We start from the raw sequence: 20847 nt of genomic DNA on the forward strand, positions 1-20847 counted from the left end.
GTTTCCTTATGCCTAAAAAAAAAAAAAGAGTGCTGCTGGCTTTCTCCAGAGATTAAATGTAGGCTTCTGAGCTGTGCTTGAAGTGTGCATGCAGCACAAATACTGCGATACAGAGTGGAATTCATTTAACCCTGAGAGATCCATTGTGTGAAAAAAAAAAAAAATGTCTAAAACAGTTAATTAATACACAATTTAACATCAGCTCACACTCTGAGAATGTTGAGGGACATTTACAGTTGTATTTTCCCAACATCACACAACACTGTCACTGTCTACTGGCACAAATTCAAATTTTTAAATCTTTCTGTAATATTTTACTTTTAATATTTTTGTGTGCGCGCAGTATATGTACATACTGTTGAAAGAAAAAGTATGTGAACCACTTGCAGAATCTGTGAAAATGTGAATAATTTTAACAAAATAAGAGAGGTCAACCAAAATGCATGTTATTTTTTATTTAGTACTCTCCTGAGTAAGATATTTTATATAAAATATGTTTACATATAATCCACAAGACAAAAACTAGCTGAATTTATTAAAATAACCACATTCATAAGTATGTGAACCATTGATTCTTAATACTGTGTGTGGTTACCTGGATGATCTACGACTGTTTGTTTGTTTTGTGATGGTTGTTCATGAGTCTCTTGTTTGTTCTGAACAGTTAAACTGAGCTCTGTTCTTCAGAAAAATTCTCCAGGTCCTGCAGATTCTTCAGTTTTCCAGCATCTTTTGCATATTTGAACCCTTTACATCAGTGACTGAATGATTTTGAGATCTGTCTTTACACACTGAGGACGACTGAGGGACTCAAACAACTATTAAAAAAGGTTCAAACATTTACTGATGCTCCAGAAGAAAACAGGATGCATTGAGAATCAGGGGGTGAACACTTTTGAACAGGATGAAGATGTACAATTTTTTTTTAATTTTGTTTAAATATACATTTTTTTCATTTAGTACTGCCCTTCAGAAGCAACAGAAGATACTTGCATGTTTCCCGGAAGACAAATTAAATACAATTTACCTTGATCTTCAAATTCCAAATGTTTTTACCCCCGTCTATTAATGCATCATGTTTCCTTCTGGAGCATCAGTGAATGTTTGAACCTTTTTTAATAGTGTTTGAGTCCCTCAGTTGTCCTCAGTGTGAAAAGATGGATCTCAAAATCATTCAGTCACTGCTGGAAAGGGTTCGAATATGCAAAAGATGGTGGAAAACTGAAGAATCTGCAGGACCTTGAACAGAGTTCAGTTTAACTGTTCAGAACAAACAAGGGACTCATGAAGAACCATCACAAAACAAACAAACAGTCGTAGATCACCCAGGTAACCACACACAGTATTGAGATTCAGTGATTCACATACTTATGGGGTTATATTAATAAATGTAGCTATTTTTTTGTTTTGTGGATTATATGTAAACATCTTTTATGTAACATATCTTACTCAGGAGAGTACTAAATAAAAAATAACATGGATTTTGTATTATCTCCTTTATTTTGTTACAATTATTCACATTTTCACAGATTCTGCAAGTGGTTCACATGCTTTTTCTTGCAACTGTATATAAGCTTATGTAAATAAGAATTTTCTGAATGTTGCACAAATGCAACAGTGGGTTTTAGTAATCAATGTTGTTTGTTTGTTTATTTATTTATTGTAATTTGTAAAACAAAAGAGCCCATTCACTAAATATTTCAAATGATTTTCATTGTAGCCTAATGGAACTTTGGGGATCTTCAGAGGACTGCTCTGAAATGAAAATATTTGTTGCAGCATTTTAGTTTACTGGAAATACCCTTTTAAGTCAGAGCAACTGCACTGTAGACTTCTAAACCATGCATTTTCAAAATAATAAAACATTTACGAGTGTCTTAAGGCTGGTTTGAGATGAACATACTGAGGTTTTACCTTGCAGCTTACTAGGAATATGTTTATAAAAGTAGTCATGTTGGCCTCTAGCAGAATATGCATTTTCAGTATACTTTACAGTTGTCTGTGAAGTGTAGGAGTATCAAGGTCATGAAACCTTGGGGAGCATAAGAGTTATAAGGGCTGCTTTGACATGAACATATTCAAATTTCATCTTGCTAAGAAGGATTCTCAAGAAGTCAAAGAATAATTTTTTTCTAAAAGTCACCAAAACAAAATATGCAAAAATGTCATGATTTTTATCTGTTCCTAATATTCATATTCAGATTTTAATATTAATAATCAAGTTCAAAATTGGTCTGCATTCAAAAATGTCTATTAAAAGAAGAGCTTTTATTGGAATTACAGTAATTGGTGCAGATCAATTTTCTCTCTCTCTCTCTCTTTTTTTTTTATTATAAAATGAACTAAAAAAAGATCAAAAAAGAGATAGAATATATCACCAATGCTGGAGTCTCTGAAGGTTTTCTAAATATTTTTTAAATAAAGTAGTAATGTTATGATATCTGCTTGTGGTCAACTTACACCATTCCTGCAAAAGTATATATATTTCTCATTTGTTATTAATGTTGAAAAATAAACAATGTGAAGAAATTACTCATAATAGTTGTGATGTTTTTGCAGGCAAAAGAGTGGCTTTGCTTAAACTGCCAGACACAGAGAGCGCTGAAAGGAATAGAGCCTCCAGGACAACCCACTGTAAAGTTCCAAACACAGCCCAGCAAATCTCAAATGGATTCTACACTTGGTCCTTTAGAGAAACAGCCCACAGCTCTGCCAATAAAGGCTAATCATGCCAACCAACCTGCTGCTCAGAAAAAGGAGATGCATGAACAACAGACTAGTGCAGCAGGAGCAAAGCAAGCTCCCTCCCCTAAGTCTTTACAGAAGCCGACAGCAACAAATGCCCCCTCTTCTCCTGTGTCTAAAGCAGCACCAAAGGCTGAGACTGAGCAAGAACAGTCAGGATTTTTCAGCTTAGGCTTTGGTGCAGCACGGTCACGATCACCATCCCCTCAGCCCCCTGTTTCCGCCATGTCTGGTAAGGTCCTAGGATTTGGGTCTTCCTTCCTGAGCTCAGCATCTAATCTTATTTCATCAGCAGTCCAAGATGACCCCTCTGCGACACCACCAACTAATCCCCAAGCATCTTCAGTCTCTCAAACTTCAACATCACAAGGGGTTGCAATATCAGTGTCTACAGGAAAGGCTAATCAATCAGATAGTCAGAAAGAAGAGAAAAAGTCAGATCCAACTGTTGACCAAAAGAACAAAGCATCAATATCTAAAAAATCTGAACCTTCTTTACAGATGCCAAAAGCAGTCCAAGGCCCAAAACCCCCACCCAAATTCTGCCCACTCTGCAAGGTAGAAATCAAAAAGGACCTTCTCAACTACAACACCTGTACTGAGTGCAAAAACACTGTGTGTAATCTCTGTGGATTCAACCCAACACCCCATCAAACAGAGGTAACATTATGTTGGCTTTTAATACTTTTGAAAAAAATTTTAATGATGTATGTGTACATGAGTTAACCAATTTGTCTTATTTTTTTTTCAGTCAAAAGAGTGGCTTTGTCTAAACTGTCAGACGCAAAGAGCTCTCAGAGGAATGGAGCCACCAGGACCTCCAAAGTTGGAGACCGCAGAACAGCCCAACAAAAGCCCTGTTACTCAACCACTGGCTTCACCTTCAATCCAAAAGAAAGGTGCTTCTGAACTGGACAAGTTAGGCAAGAAAATTGACCCTCCTCAGAAATTACAGGACCAACAAAGCAAGGCTCCGAATGGTACTCTGCCAATCCAAAAAGCCCAGCAGCAAGAAAAAGAAGCCAAATCTGAAGTACCTGCCAAAACAGCCAAGGAAGAATCTGGATTTTTTGGTTTTGGTGGTGTTAGGTCAAGGTCTCCATCTCCTCAGCCTGCTATGTCTGCTGTTTCTGGGAAGGTTCTTGGCTTTGGCTCTTCCTTTCTCAGCTCAGCATCTAATTTAATATCTTCAGCTGTGCAAGATGAGACATCTACAACACCACCAACCTCCCGCAAAGCTTCAACAGTTTCCCAGAGCTCAACACCACCCACGTCTCGGAAGAGCCCTGCTGTTCCACAGACCACAAACACAGGGGACATAAAACAACCTACTGCACAAAAACAAGATACAAAGATATCTGAGTCACCTCATCTAGACAGTAGATCTTCTGTGAAAGTAAAACCAGACCAATCATTGTCTGCGAAGGTTGACAAAACTCCCTTGCTTATTCCCAAAATCTGTCCACTTTGCAAGGCAGGTATTACCAGTGATCCTCCTAACTTCAGCACCTGCACTGATTGCAAAAACATTGTGTGTAATCGTTGTGGATTTAATCCCATGCCTCTTCAAAAGGAGGTAAGATAAATTGTTTATTTTACTCTTTTGGTCATATTTGTTTTATTGAAGAACAGTATTGTTAATTTCTGGTTGTGCTTTTGGTCATGCAGGTGAATGAATGGCTTTGTTTGAGTTGTCATATGAAGAGAACACCTGAACCTTCAACTCAAAATCCCCAGCTACAGGCTAATACTTACTTGCAACAAAACAAAACAGCTCCACATCAGTCTCCACCAGTAGACAATAGAACTGAGGACCAGTCAAAAACAGCACTTGGAAAACCTACATCTACAACACAAAATGCACAGAAAGAAACTCTAAAGCCTCAACAGCCAAAAGATGGCACTTCTTCAGCCAAATCTGAAACTACAACAAAATCAGATTCCTCTAAAGAAGATACAGGTTTCTTTGGCTTTGGTTTTGGTGGTGCTCGATCTCGATCACCTTCTCCTCAACCTGTTGTCTCTGAGAAGGTTCTAGGATTTGGTTCCTCTTTCCTCAGCTCAGCATCGAATCTTATATCTTCAGTAGTTCAGGATGATTCCTCCACAACACCACCAACACCTCGTAAAGGTTCAACAGTTTCCCAGACCTCTGTGAAGTCTGCAACACCGCCCGCCTCTCGTAAAGGTTCATCAGTTTCACAGACGTCTCTCAAAACCACATCTGCTGTTGCAGCAGCGGCTACATCTCGCAAAGGATCTACAGCATCCCAGGACTCAACACAAATGCAGACTGGGGAAAGTAAACCACTTTCTCAAAAGCAAATGGAAGATAAGAAGTCCCTGCAACCTCAAGCTTTCAAAGCACCATCTGCACCACCATCAAAGCCACAAACAGCTAAGTCCTCTCAGCCTCATCCTAAAGAATGCCCACTTTGCAAAGTGGAGCTCAAGAAAGATCCTCCTAATTTCAATACCTGCACTGAATGCAAGAGCATTGTATGCACACTTTGTGGGTTTAATCCCATGCCTCATCAAACTGAGGTAAGATTATTCAGAATTTGCAAAATGGGCTGTGGGCTCTATTGTATTTACCTTTAATAAAAAAATGCCTTTGACAATATCATAATTCCCCAGCTAGTTCACCAATACTGATATGTATTTTTTTGTATTATCAAATCTGTATATATTAACCTTAGTTTGAGAGAAACCTTTGAAAAATCGCTTTGTTCTGGTTTCTCAACCTCTCTCATTTGTTGGCAGGCAAAAGAGTGGCTTTGCTTGACCTGTCAAGTGCAGCGGGCATCAATACCTTCCAGTGCAGATCAAGATCAAGCTAAGAAAGTCGTCCCAGTGCCAAAGAAGGAGCAGCAAGATGTTCCAGAATCCATGCAGAAGAAACAAAATGCAGAGGAAGCCACTAATACTGGTCAGAAAGCAGATGCAGTTGGGGGAAAGGAGCCCACTGATGTTTCACTACAACAGCTCAATCAACCTAAGAACTCACAGCAGATGAAATCGGACAAGCCTCAAGAAAAACAAACCAAACTACCACCAAAGGCTCAACCTCATCAAGAGGAGTCTGGATTTTTTGGTTTTGGCTTTGGTGGGGCCCAATCCAGGTCTTCTTCTCCTCAGCCTGCTGTTACTGCTGTGCCTGGGAAGGTTTTAGGCTTTGGTTCATCCTTCCTTAGCACAGCCTCTAATCTGATATCATCAGCTGTTCAAGATGAACCTTCCACAACTCCACCAACCTCCCGCAAAGGTTCATCAGTTTCAGAAACCACACCTCCTCCCTCTGCCCGTAAAGGCTCTGCAGTGTCTCTGTCATCGTCCAACAGCAATGCATCACCTAGCTCACAAAAAGTTTCTGAGACCACACAAGGTTCTTTGAAAGCTCAACGTAGTAAAGATACTAAACATTCAGTCAGACAGAAACAAGAGGAGCAGACAACATTACTTCAACAGGCTAAGGAGTCATCAAATAAAGTGAAAGAGGATAAATCAGAGACACAAAAGGATCTATCCAAGCCTCTTCCTAAGGTCTGCCCACTCTGCAAGGTGGAGGTCAAGAAAGATCAATACAACAGCTGCACTGAATGCAAAAACATTGTATGTAACTTGTGTGGGTTCAACCCCATACCCCATCAAAATGAGGTAAGAAAATACTACTGTTGTGTTGACTTTTTTTTTTTTTTTCTCGGTTTGTTAAAGTCAGCAGGATACGGAAGTTGCAAACAAGTTGCAAAGAACTTTATCTTATTGTGACATATTTCCGAAACTGCTATCAAACAAGAAAAACATATAGAGGGACATAATCAGTTGTTGATTGGATTGTGAAAAGTGAGCGTTGCATACCAGAATGGAGGCAGATCTGAAATGCTGGGCGGTCTCGCATATGTCAGCAGAGAGAAGAGCAAGTTATGACATTTTGATTAAAGATTACAAAGAATAAATAGTGTCAATTTTGAATTCATGCTGACTTTACTGAATATTTATTTCATCATAATGCAAATTGAAAAGCATATTTGCATATAACAGTTTAATGTTGACAGGAGAGCTTGTAATGTTTAACTCTTCTTTATTCTAATTGATTTGAGCTGCCTTGGAACATTGCAAGTTAATAGTGTGGTTTAGTCCACTGAACTCTGGGATGCAATTTAGCTTCCTTAATACGCAAAAAATGTAAATTTGCTAAATTATTAATATATTATTCTTTACAAACTACAGGTGATGTGGCTTTGTTTGGCATGTCAAATGAAGAAAACACCAGAACCTCCCTCTGCGCAGCTTCAATCACATATTCCCACTCCAGATGCTTCACAGAAGAAGCCACATCTTCCAGCAGATACAGTTCAAAGGGATAAGAAACCAGAAGTAGCAGGGAAACAAGACAATAAACAAACTTCAACAGAAACTGAACAATCCACCCAAGAAACAAAAAGAAAGCAACAGCATATTGCAGAAGTTCCAAATTCAGAATCTCAAAAAATAGATCCACAACAAGACAAACCTGGATTTTTTGGGTTTGGTTTTGGTGGAGCTAGATCTCGATCACCTTCTCCTCAGCCTGCTGTCTCTGCTGTCTCAGGGAAGGTTCTAGGATTTGGTTCCTCCTTCTTAAGCTCAGCATCTAATTTAATCTCGACAGCTGTGCAAGATGAATCCTTCACACCACTGTCTAGTTCTCGCAAGGCTTCAACAGCTTCTGAAATCTCTGATAAGACACCACCAACCTCTCGCAAAGGTTCTGCAGTTTCTCAAATCTCCAATAAAGTTAATACCACTCCACCTTCCTCTCGCAAGGGTTCTGCAGTTTCGCAGACATCTGTTAAAATGACTCCTCCAACGTCACGAAAGGTGTCTGAAGCTGCCGTAAACATTGACAATACAGTTGGGACAAAAAATAAAGTTGCAGAGAAAGGTGAAGAAACCACTAAAGGAGCTACACCACAGCAACAAGTACAAGGAAAGACAGAAGATGGAGCTGTGCCTGTGTCCTCTGAAATCCCTGAAGAATCTAGAGGGAGATCTCAGTCTCCTTTACTTCCACCTGCAGCATCTGCTGTCTCTGGGAAGGTTCTAGGATTTGGTTCCTCCTTCTTCAGCTCAGCAAGTAATCTGATCTCATCAGCTCTAGATGAGCCTTCTACAACACCACCCACTTCTCGCAAAGGTTCCATTGCTTCCCAGCTATCTGCTAAGACTACAACGCCACCTTCTTCTCGTAAAGGCTCATCAGTTTCCCAGACTTCAGACAAGATCACCACTCCACCTTCCTCACGAAAGGGTTCTGAAGTTTCTCTGACATCTCTCAAGACCAGCACACCTCCAACTTCTCAAAATGTATCTGATGCCTCTTCTAAAATACATACTTCAGATGACAAAAAAGTACACCCTGAAAATATAGAAGAGAAGAAAACAGATGATAAGAAATCTATGGTCAATCAGGAACAGTCAACAACTGTATCAGTTACAAAAGATACAGCTGTACCAGAAACAACAAGTACAGGGTTTACTAAATCACTTCCCAAAGCCTGCCCTCTCTGTAAGGTCGATTTGCAGAAGGATCCTCCCAATTATGATACCTGTACTGAGTGCAAAAGCACTGTGTGTAATCTATGTGGCTTTAACCCCATGCCCCACGAGACAGAGGTAAGCAACCTTTTTACCTTGAAGAACATAAAAAACACCTTATTCACATTATTATAATTATTTTTTTATTAGTACTATAGTAATATTTGGGTATTTGAAATTATGGGCACCAGCATTTATAACCTCATATTGTTTATATATAAGTATATAATATATATACAGTAAAACATTTTGGCACGCCACAAAACTTTTAAATGTTGCTAAAACTTAATATACATTTAATTTACAATACATATCAATATATGCTTAAATGTATATTGTTACTTTATTTTTTTTAATATAGTAACATATTATAGTTTTATATATTATTAGATAAAAAATTAAATGTTTTTTTTTTAGTACTGTGTGCTAGTGTATATGCTAATGCTTATTCATAAGCCTCATCAGTCTCAACCTGATTATTGGAATGTCATTTCAGAAAAAGGAGTGGCTATGTCTGAACTGCCAGATGCAAAGAGCGCAAGCTGAATCTCACAAATTACCTCCACCGGTATCACCACTAAAGAAAGTGACAGCAGCTCCTGTTCCTTCACAGAAAAAGCCGGTTGACTCTACAGATGCCACTGAAAAAGAAAAGACTGATCTATCTGCAGGTACAACACCAGGGTCTAAGAAGGCAAGTTCAGTTCCACCAATACAGAAGTCGCCTCAGCAGCAGGACATCAAAAGTCCAGTACAGCCAGCACAGAAGGATGATACTGTATCCAAAAAATCTAATGCACTAACAAAGAATGCATCCACAAAAGGAGAGAGTGGCTTTTTTGGTTTTGGACGCTCTAGATCACCATCTCCCCAACCTGCTGCTTCCAGTGTTTCTGGAAAGGTCTTTGGGTTTGGTTCTTCCTTCTTGAGTTCAGCTTCTAATCTAATCTCCACTGCTGCACAAGATGAATCCTCCATAACACCCTTTGCAACTCAGGATGTTTCAGCATCTTCTCAAACTCCTGTGAAGACTACATTAACACCAGCTGCTTCTCAGAAACATGTAGCTAAATCTGTTGAAGAGAAGCAGAAAGACAAGAAACCAGAGGAGAAAATGACAGAAGTTCAGGGAAAAGCTGTAATAAAAAAGGATGACCACAAATCAGAGCCTCCAAAAACTTGTCCACTTTGTAAGGCAGAAATAATAAAGAATCCACCAAGTTACAGCACCTGTACTAATTGCAAGAACACTGTGTGCAATCTCTGTGGATTCAACCCAATGCCACACCAAACTGAGGTGAGAAAAAAAGTTAACTTTACAGATTTGTATGTATGCATTTATGTAAAATTAAACAATAGTGGTCTTTATTTCTCATAATATTATGTGGTTTTTATGTGGTTTTATATGGCATTATATTATATTATGTGGTTTTATCATCACCCTACAGGAGAAGGAGTGGCTGTGTTTGAACTGCCAGATGCAGAGAACTCCAGAACATTCAGCTGTGCAACCTGGACCACAGACTACTAAATTACTTCCAACTGCATCACCACAAAAACAAGACATTCAAGGTGTTGTAGCAAAGGATCAGAAAGTTAATGCTTCTGGGAAACAAGAAGACAAACAGAATCTGCCAGATTCAAAACAACCTACATCAGAAGTTCAAATACAGAAAAGTGATGTCTTGCCGCCCAAATCTGCTCAACCATCGAAACCTGAACCTCCTAAACAGGATTCTGATTTCTTCAGCTTTGGTTTTGGTGGTTCTCGTTCAAGGTCACCATCTCCTCAGCCCACTGTGTCTGCTGTCTCTGGGAAAGTTCTAGGCTTTGGCTCATCTTTCTTTAGCTCAGCATCAAATCTGATCTCCTCTGCTGTCCAGGATGAACCATCTAAAACTCCACCAACATCTCGCAAAGGGTCTACAGTTTCCCAGTCTTCACAAAAGACCACACCAACACCACCTAGTTCTCGAAAAGGATCAGCAGCTCCGCAGAACACTAAACTAAATCCACCTGCAGTGGGATCAAAGCCAACCTCCACACCATCCAAAGAACAGGAAAAGCCACCAGATACAGCAACCAAAGAACAGGAAAAGCCACCAGATACTCAACCATCCAAACCTCTACAAGCTCAAGTAAAAGAGGAGCCTCCAAAAACCTGCCCACTCTGCAAAGAGAGTCTCAAGAAGGACCCACAGAACTACAGCTCTTGCACTTCTTGCAAGAACATTTTTTGCAATCTCTGTGGATTCAATCCTAATCCACATCAAACTGAAGTAAGTCTGTGTTTTACAGTTATTACATGTCAAGGCTCTAATTTTGGACAAAATTTTTTTTTTACATATTTTGTAATTTAAACAACAGAGATAAGGGTAAAGTTATGGTTAAATAAGAGTTTGTATGGTCACAAGTGGTACAAATACAATACATATTCTTATGATCTACAGGTAAAGGAGTGGCTGTGTTTGACCTGCCAGATGCAGAGAACAGCAGGATCTCAACCAGGACAGCCACAACCACAGTCTAACAAAGTACTTCCACAAGCATCTCAACAAAAAGAAAAGACTTCAGTCTCACCTTCTCCAAAGAATAAGTCAAGTGTGATAGCTGAGGTGGGCAAGAAAAAAGGTGATACTTCTCCTTCTAAGTCTGCTTCACCACCTAAAGGTGAACAGATTAAAGAAGAGTCGAGTTTCTTTGGCTTTGGTTTCGGTGGTGCTCGATCTCGGTCTCCCTCTCCTCAAACTGCAGTCTCTGATAAGGTTTTTGGTTTTGGATCATCCTTCCTCAGCTCAGCATCTAACCTGATCTCTTCGGCTGGTCAGGATGAGTCCTCCTCCAAAACTCCACCAACGTCTCGCAAGGGATCTACAGTTTCCCAGACTTCAAATAAGACTACACCAACACCACCCACTTCTAGAAAAGGATCAGTAGCTCCTCAGGATGCTAAACAAAAACTACCTGAAGGAGAATCAAAGCCATCTGCTATATCAATGCAAGAACAAAAGCCAGTAGAGAAAACCCCAGATCCTGAACTGGCCAAACCTCCACATGCTCCAGAGGAGCTTTCAAAAACATGTCCACTTTGCAAAGAAACTCTTAAGAAGGACCCACAGAACTATAGCTCTTGTAGTTCTTGCAAGAAATTTGTTTGTAATCTCTGTGGATTCAATCCCAATCCACATCAAACCGAGGTACCATATTCAAATATATTTTACAGTTATATGTTTAAAGGCTCTATTAAAAATGCAACTAGGAATTATTTTGTGTAGATTTTGACTTAAAGTATGTTTAATGATTTAATTCACTTTTTTAAATAATCAACAGGTGAAGGAGTGGCTATGTTTGAACTGCCAGGTACAGAGAACTTCAGGACCTCCCCCTGCTCAGCCTCAACCACAATCTAACAAAATACAACCAGCATCTCCACAAAAGAAAGCAACTCAAGGTCCACCTTCTCCAGAAAAACTGCAGAATGTTCCAGCCGAGCAGGACAAGAAACCTCCAGCAGAGACTAAAAAAACTATTATTAATCCTGCACCAAATGCTCAGAAGTTTAAAGGTGATGCATCTCCTTCCAAACCTGCTCCGTCATCTAAAGTTGAACAGACTAAGGAAGAGTCTGGTTTCTTCAGCTTTGGTTTTGGAAGTGCTCGATCTCGGTCACCTTCTCCTCAGCCCGCTGTCTCTGAAAAAGTTCTGGGTTTTGGGTCTTCCTTCCTCAGTTCAGCATCTAATTTGATATCAGCCGTTCAGGATGAGTCGTCCACCAAAACTCCACCAAGTTCTCGTAAGGGATCCACTGTGTCCCAAAGTTCTATTAAGACAACACCAACACCACCAGCTTCTCGAAAAGGTTCAGAAGCATCACAAACCACACAAAAAGCTAAACTGCCAGAAGAGGCCAAACTTACCACTGTACAGAAACAGGATGAAAAGAAAACAGTTGAGAATAAACCACAAGATGAGATGTCCAAAGAACCAGTCACTAATGTGAAAATTAACAAACCAGCCCCGGAGCTTCCAAAGTCCTGTCCACTATGTAAAGTGGACTTAAAATGGGACATTCCGAATTATAACACCTGCACTGAATGCAAGAACACTGTGTGCAATCTTTGTGGATTTAATCCCATGCCACATCAAACTGAGGTTAGAGTACTTTTTTTCTTTGTGAGTTGCACATATATGCATTCATTTCTACTTCAGTGTCATTTAATTCCAAGAGCATTTATTTTAATTCTAATTCCAATTATTATCCTACAGGTTAAGGAATGGCTGTGTTTAAACTGCCAGGTGAAGAAAGCACAAGGATCTCTCTCTACCCAACCACAGCCACAGATTAGCAAAGCATCTCCACCAACAATACCGGAAAAAAAGGAGGCTCACATACCTACTCCAATTTCAGTTTCTCCACAAAATAAGCCAGATGACACTGGACAGAAAAGGACATCAATTGCTACAGAGAATGATGAGAACAAACCCACACAAGCTACAACACAACCAACTGAAATGCCAAAACTTGATCCTTCTACAAAATCTGCTGTACCACAGAAACCAGAACCTTCTAAAGAGGAAACAGGTTTCTTTAGCTTTGGTTTTGGTAGTGCTCGATCTGGATCCCCTCAGCCCTCTGTGACTGTTGTCCCTGGGAAGGTTCTGGGCTTTGGATCCTCCTTTTTGAACTCTGCATCTAATCTAATCTCCTCAGCCGTTCAAGATGAGTCCTCTACATTGCCACCAACTTCTCAAAAGTCTTTCACATCTTCTGAAACATCTGCAAAGACCACAACACCACCAACATCTCACAAGGCATCTGTGGTTTCCCAAACTTCAGTAAAGACTACACCAACACCACCCACTTCTTGGAAAGGATCTGTAACTTCTCAAGAAGTTCCACCTATTTTTGACACAAAAGCACCTATAACAGAGACACCAAAGGAGGAAAAAATGGACGAGAAGCAGGTGCAACAGGCTACAGCAGTACCTGAAGCTTTGGTAGTAGCAGCTGTAGCTCCTAAAACAGAGACCAAAGCATGTCCTCTTTGCAAAGTGGATCTTAATGTAGGTTCACAGGACACTCCTAACTACAGTACCTGCACTGAGTGTAAGAACATTGTTTGTAACCTCTGTGGATTCAACCCAACTCCCCATCAAACAGAGGTAAGCAAACATTATATTGGAATACTATATTGGTAACTGTTGATAATACTTTTAATGCAGCAAATGCATATACTTGCCTATAATACAGTGCAGTTTTGTTTAGTGGTTTCCAAAAAAAAATCAATATCATGTCAATGTTCCATCAGTGTCATGGAAGAAAGAATTAAAGAATTCTTTTTTAATCTGTCATTACAGGTCAATGAATGGCTTTGTCTGAACTGCCAGACGCAGCGAGCATTAAATGGAATGGAACCACAAGAACCTCAAAAAATAAATACCCATGAACAACCTGACAATGTCTACACCTCAGCACTGCATCCAAGAACAGAAATTATAACACCAGCTCCAGTATCATTAGTCTCAACCAATGTGGTTTCTGATGTTGCTGAAACCCAAAAGAAAGAGATTCAAGCTGCGGCCATCCCTGATAAAACTAAGGGTTCAGTGAATGTCCAAAAGAAAGAATCACCAAAACTTCCAGAGAGTAATATAAAGGCACAACCTGCATCCTCTCAGAAGAAAGAAACATCAGATCCAAAGAAAGATAAGGAGATTGACACACTCTTAAAAGAGGCTAACAAGTCTCCAGAAAAATCTGCTCCACCTCCGCAGGCAGAGCCACCAAAACAGGAACAGAGTTTCTTTGGTTTTGGATTTGGTGGTCCTAAGGTACAACCTGCTTCCTCTAAGCCACCTGAGTCAACCACTGGGAAAATCTTTGGCTTTGGTGGTCTGACAGAAACAGCTAGATCTCGTTCACCCTCTCCACAGTCTGTTTCTGCTGTCTCTGGGAGAGTTCTGGGCTTTGGATCCTCTATATTCAGCTCAGCATCTAATTTGATCAACTCAGCTGTTCAGGATGAGTCTTCCATAACACCACCTACTTCTCGAAAAGGATCCACAGTTTCCCAGGTGTCTGCTAGGACTACTCCGCCCTCGTCTCGCAAAGGATCTGCAGTCACACCAGACTCTAGTAAAATTCCACCTGTTGGAGACACTAAACCACATGCAGTGCAAAATGTTGAAAAAACAGTGGAGAAGAAACCAGAAACTAAGCAAGTCACAGAACCCAAACCACCCCAAAAACCTGCTCCTAAAGAAATCAAGACCAACTGCCCATTATGCAAAGTGGAACTCAACATTGGTTCCAAGGATGCCAAGAATTTTAACACATGCACTGAATGCAAGACAACAGTATGCAGCCAATGTGGATTTAATCCACTGCCTCATCAAAAAGAGGTAAGACATTTGACATCTACTTTTTAACATGTTTAAGATCCATGTTCATAACAAACATTTAGATATTTACAGTAAGCCTGTAATTTACATTGTAATCATATTACAAAAAAAATCTAAGTCAAATCCATGACATTCCCCCATGCATTTATTAGTTTCCTATTATTAAGTTCTAATTTAACTTACAGTCTTATATCTGTTTACTTTAAATGCTTTTAAGAAGAGTATATCTTTGACCTATTTGTCCACTAATTGCCTATTTGCTTTTTATTAAAAAAAAAGAATAATTAACAGAGGCCATTTGTATTCATGCTGTCAATGTGGCAAGCCATTGCAATTCCCAAGACATGTTCTGTAGCAGTGTGTCTTGAGGCAGTTGGTTTATGTAATGTAGTATACAAATAAGTTTAACAACCGTATTTGACCCTCACTGGCTTTTTTCGTGAATTTCACTTAAAAGATATGTAAATTAAGGGTAAAAAAAATGGTGACACATTTGTGTCAATGGTAATGATGTGAATGTGAAGTGGTTATTTTAACTTGATATTTATAAATGTATGGAGCAGCTGTTTGTATTAGTTATTAGGTTTTCTATATAGAAACCTAAAACATTAGAGTAGAGGATGTAATGTCTTATTGCCATTGACTGTCCTATAATTATTGTAGGTTGAGGAATGGCTCTGCCTAAGTTGCCAGGTACAACGGGCACAGGCAGGAATGAATGCATCTGAAAGCCCCATAGTGACACCCCAGCCACTTCCCTTAGTGATGGACAACAAAACTCCTTCCAAAGTTGACAAGATAGCTACATCACCAGTTGAGTCCAAACCTGATGAGAAGTTCACCACAGCTGCAGCTGAAAAGAAAGCAGCTCCTGCTCAGGAAATAAAGAAAGAGATCTTAATTCCAGGCCCTCAACCAAAGACAAGCACTGATGCCAAGACAACTGATATGATCACCCCAAGAAAAGAACCTCAAAAGCAAAATAATAATCAACCAGAGCCTGCAAAAACAGAACAGCCACCTAAAGATACAACCATTCCTGTAAAATCTGTTCCAGCTACCAAGGTCGAACCCCCAAAACAGGAATCAAATTTCTTTGGTTTTGGATTAGGTGGTCCTAAAGCACAGCCTGGTTCTAAATCATCTGAGTCAACCACAGGGAAGTTCTTTGGTGGCTTTGGTGGCCTGACAGAAACAGCTAGATCTCGGTCACCCTCACCACAGTCAGTTTCTGCTGTCTCTGGGAAAGTTCTGGGCTTTGGATCCTCTCTATTTAGCTCAGCATCTAATCTGATCTCCTCAGCTGTTCAAGATGAGCCGTCCACAACACCACCAACTTCAAGGAAAGGCTCCACGGTTTCTATTGAGTCTGGGAAAGCTACCACAGCATCACCTTCCCGTAAAGGCTCAGTGGCTTCTGCCAAGGCTACACCACCGACCTCTCGCAAAGGTTCTGTTGCAACAGAACCCAACAAGTTACCTTCTGCAAAACAGACCAAGCCACCTGTTGAAAAGACTCCAGAGCAGCTCAATGAGGACAAAGTATCCAGGATACCTACTTCAGAAAAGGATAAACCTGAATCTGTAAAGGATAAATTAGTAAAACATCCTGAAAGTGTACCTCAGCCATCCACCTGCCCACTCTGTAAAGTGGATCTTAACATAGGCTCAAAGGACCCTCCTAATTACAACACCTGCACTGAATGTAAAAGTGTGGTATGCCATCTCTGTGGATTTAACCCCATGCCTCACCTTGCTGAGGTAAGTCATTGACATCTATACCTCTTTTTAAGTCTTTATTGCTGAAGGTCTGGCTTTTACAAGAATCATGTCAATTGGTGTTCATTTAATTATTCTTTTTAATATGTCTTTAGTTGATGAATAAACCAAATAAAAGTGTGGAGGTTAGAATTTTAATGGAGGGAGTAATGGCTAACGTTTTAGCTTGATTTGATTGCTAATTTAATTTTATTTCTTCACTGAAATACTTCAGACTCGTTTTGGGAGTTTCTCCCCCCCAACTGCAGCCTATTTGATTGTGTCTAGACAATAATCTTTTTTGATGTCTTTCTCATGTCTTGGCTCTTATGTATTGATGATGACTAATCAGCCGATGTTCTTGGGTGCATGAGCCTGACAGACAGAAAATCTGTGCTGGTGGGTTCTCCAACGTGCAGTTCGTAACCTCTGTTATGCCCACTCATTCTCCAGATGGCTCTTTCCAAATCATTGTAATTTTACTAAAACTCCACAAGGGCTGAGGATGCAACAGAAGAGCCAATAAATGCATTAGCCCACTGCAGGGACCAATGAGTGATTGGCATTCTTTCAGCCAATAACGGCCAGTGTAGATTGACTCAACAAAACCCTGCTAAGAAATTAAGTGACTTGTGAATCCAAAGTCTGGAAAATGAAAGTGGGCACTATTGTCCCCATGGTGATTTAAAACTGCTAATAAATTAAACGACTGGGAATTTAAAACTTGGAAAATGGGAGTGGGCAGTAGTTCCTGTGATGATTTAATACTGCTGTTTGTGTGCAAAACAAGACATTTTCCAAAAGGTTTTAAAATTATGCATGCACTCTGCATTGCAAATGTGGACAAACTTTTATTTGGTGAGTTGCCCAGGCCTAAGCACGGAGAGCAGAGGCGGTAATCTGGATGAGTGGTATTTATGAGAGCATAGCTTCATGCTAATGCTGAAACGTGCTGAGTGCTGTGGGAAGAATCCCTGTGTTTGGACAAAATGTTTGATTACGTAACAGGCTGATTGAAGAGAACCACAGCTCACAGCACACTCTGTTAAAGTGATTGAGGGGTTGTGCAACAGCCTTATGTGATAGAATCTGCAGCAGCTAGGAAATGGGAGGGGTGGTGTACCTCATGATATCCTAATAAATTGAGCAGATTTTGAGTGTGGGGGTTGGGTGTGTGAGTAGTCAAATCTCTACTTTGTGTGAGTGGTCTGATGGACTAAAGCTTCCACGCCATCCGCAGCGTGAGCATGGCCACATGCACAACATGTCAGCCGTCCATCATTTATGCTAATGTGACTTCCTGTGCTTGTGACCCTAACAACCTGTGTTCATTGCTTCATCAGAGCTGTGATTGCGGATGTAATAAGAAACAGTTTGATTTATGGATTGGTGGATTATTACTGCACACTGAAGAAAATGGCATGCAATGATTGTTTGTTCTGTGTCCTTTTGCAGCTGTGTTCTGTCACTGGAACACTCAATCTTATACGATCATAGCATTGCTAATGTTTTTTAGCAATTTAGCTTTTCAATACTTTTCCATGCTGGAATGTTTCTATTTCATCATTTTAAGAATTCGGTTATTTAGAAAGTGTAAATGTGATAGGATGGAGATTTAAATTTTAAACTAATCAGTAAACACTTGACTGTGTCATGAAAGCAGTTTACCTGCTAAAATGCACTCCAACAGCGTCGTGTTCACTCTGACAAACTACAGAAGCTATTTTGACAATTAGCTTGCATCTCATTTTGTATCTGCTCTGCATGCTAATCAACAATCACATGTGATGCACTGTTTCCTGGAATTGTGGATTTGTGCAAATACATTTGTGCCCCATCTTTGTAATCAGTATATTTGCAGCTTAATGTACCATGTGTGCAGTGTAGAAACAGCTGTTCTAGGCAAATTTAACTATAATATAATTGGCTCAGTTGGGGTGTTCTGTACACCGTTGTCTTCTGTAAGTCCATTTAAAGGATAATATCATTTGATGGAAAAAATATAGACTAGTATGTTGACATTTTTTATTAGTGGATATTTGCAGTGTTTCTATAAGGTTTAAAAGTTATAAATATTTATTGTATTCAGAATGGACACATTGTTCCTGAAGTGTTTTTTTTTTTTTTTTTCTTTGAAAATTCAAGTTTGGTATTGATTTTGACCTTTTGTTATCCAATTCTTCTTCCCATGGGGCCACACTGTCTAGAACATATTATTTTAATGTTTTAAAAAATATGTGTATAAGATGGCCACCTTAGAAACAGACAGCCTTGCATTTTTATGTGCTAAATCATATTTGGCATTGCACTGTCATCCTGCCCTTTTGGAAATGACACAGTCAATCTCTTGTAATATGCCCTTAACATAAGCCTTTGACTCTGGCCTCTACAATTCTGCACCTTCACACAAGAAAACTGACCCTTTGCTTCTGATGTTAATTGAAAAATACAGTGTTTGCCCAAACAACCTTTTGAATGACAATGCATATTCACATAACTGTCATGTGTAAAGCTGAGGGCATAGCTTTATACGCTGATATGTGATATTAAGATATTTAGTGATATGCCGTGTCCGCATCTGGCACACCGTTTGCCAAAAATAGCTTCAGATTTTAATCTACCTCAGCTAGCGTTGTGACAGCGGCTCCAAGAAAGCTGTCGCTGGACCCAAGGGGACTTGTGTAATTTTGGATGCCATCTAACAGCCTATGCTGATATCTTACTTTTTGCAATTACAGATTTTGCATAAATGAAAAAAATACAGACATTAATCATTTGTTATTTATGTAGAATAGTATCATGTTGTTATATCTAGGTGAATTATATTTCTAAAAATATTATATTTCTCCAGGTTTTATAGATCTTTTTTTTTTTTAAAATGTCTGGAATCCAACCATTTCTAGTTTATTTAGTGACTTTCAAAATATGGTCTATTTGTACTTGAGATTAAGCTTTCAGGTGTTAAAATCATGAACTAATGAAGAGTGATACTTAACTACGACAGGAGTCATAAGGATTCATGCATGAAAACAGAAGCCTTAATTACGCGTTAATATATGTTTGATAGTTAATGCATTAATTAACATTTAGGGTAAACTAAATCAAACAGTCTCTATAAGAAGGAATAATACATATTTGGACTTTGAAATAAATTTAAACAATTTATTATTGTCAGAATTTAAACTACTGACATCAGCAGCTTCATTATAAACATTACTGAAAGGCACAGGATTAGTTTGTCATTTTCGCTGATCCTCCTTATCAAACATATACTATTACTAAATACTAAATACACTAATAATTTATCTTAAAAGGTCTTAATATGTTTTGTGACATTCTTTCCAACCAAACTAAACTACTGTGACTTACAACCGTTCCTGAGGAATCGGTTCCCAAAAAAATAACCAAACAGGAAACATGAACTAAGGTCAGGGAGCGTTTGCTGGGATCAGATTCAGAAGTTCACTCTCCATCCAGACGCAGGTCGTGATCATCCTTTACCTCCATTCTCTGACTTTTTGACAGACAACATCACTTAACTGGGCTGAATACTTATATAGTTGTGTTAGTACAAGTGTATTTGATTGTAAGTTAATGATAATCATGAGCTGAATTTGGTAAGTAGTTAACAGTGAATTAATTATGATGTGCCCCTTTAAGTAAAGTCATGACATAAGTATACATTAACAAACCATTAGTTGATGTTAGTATATGGTTAGTTAATAATGAGTTAATTATGATTGTGCCCCCCAAAGTAAAGTCATGACACAATGCACTTACAAATCATTAACTAATATATGAATAAACACTAAGAGTGCCATCCTTATTCCTTTACACCCCGGTACAAAAAAAACTAAAATAAAAAGTATTTGTATTTTATTTTTATTTATATAATTAAACATATATGGACTTGAAAGCAAGCCATAAACATACCTGTAAAGACACACATAAGGCACATTTACATGTAAAATCACACACGTCCACAAGCTAATGCTAATCAAAGCGTATACATTTAAACAACAAAAATACTAATACAGTTAATAACTGCACATAACCTCCTGAAAATCCCAATAAAACATACATGTAAATATGTCTTTAATTATTAATTCGGTTTACCAAAGCAGTCAACATTTATTAGTTTAAAATGCCAGCAACACAACAAACGCGCCAAGAGAACACCTAGCGTGCGCCACTAATGAAACCCCTACATACAGAAACAAACCCTACATACTTTAGTTCCGGGAATAAACTATGACTATTTAGCTATGACTAAATATAAATGAACTATAAAATTCAGAAAACGGTTTAGATCAAATTAAATTTATTAGTGGTAGTTAGTCTATTTTCCACATTTTATTAGACAGA

The 20847-nt window shown here is 39.0% G+C and overlaps 1 protein-coding gene across 1 annotated transcript in view; it reads left to right on the forward strand.

Moving 5' to 3' along the window:
• Positions 1-20847, forward strand: part of pclob (piccolo presynaptic cytomatrix protein b) — a 103163-nt gene that overhangs the window by 18293 nt on the left and 64023 nt on the right. Inside the window, exons 4-15 of the mRNA XM_067389386.1 lie at positions 2560-3405; positions 3497-4321; positions 4414-5289; positions 5509-6402; positions 6976-8400; positions 8819-9619; positions 9771-10601; positions 10773-11519; positions 11653-12474; positions 12589-13485; positions 13681-14724; positions 15388-16485. Of these exons, the coding sequence (XP_067245487.1) occupies positions 2560-3405; positions 3497-4321; positions 4414-5289; positions 5509-6402; positions 6976-8400; positions 8819-9619; positions 9771-10601; positions 10773-11519; positions 11653-12474; positions 12589-13485; positions 13681-14724; positions 15388-16485 (11106 nt within the window). The remainder of the gene's footprint in view (positions 1-2559; positions 3406-3496; positions 4322-4413; positions 5290-5508; positions 6403-6975; positions 8401-8818; positions 9620-9770; positions 10602-10772; positions 11520-11652; positions 12475-12588; positions 13486-13680; positions 14725-15387; positions 16486-20847) is intronic.

The sequence above is a fragment of the Chanodichthys erythropterus genome, chromosome 7, assembly GCF_024489055.1.
Source record: "Chanodichthys erythropterus isolate Z2021 chromosome 7, ASM2448905v1, whole genome shotgun sequence".
NCBI lineage: Eukaryota > Metazoa > Chordata > Actinopteri > Cypriniformes > Xenocyprididae > Chanodichthys > Chanodichthys erythropterus.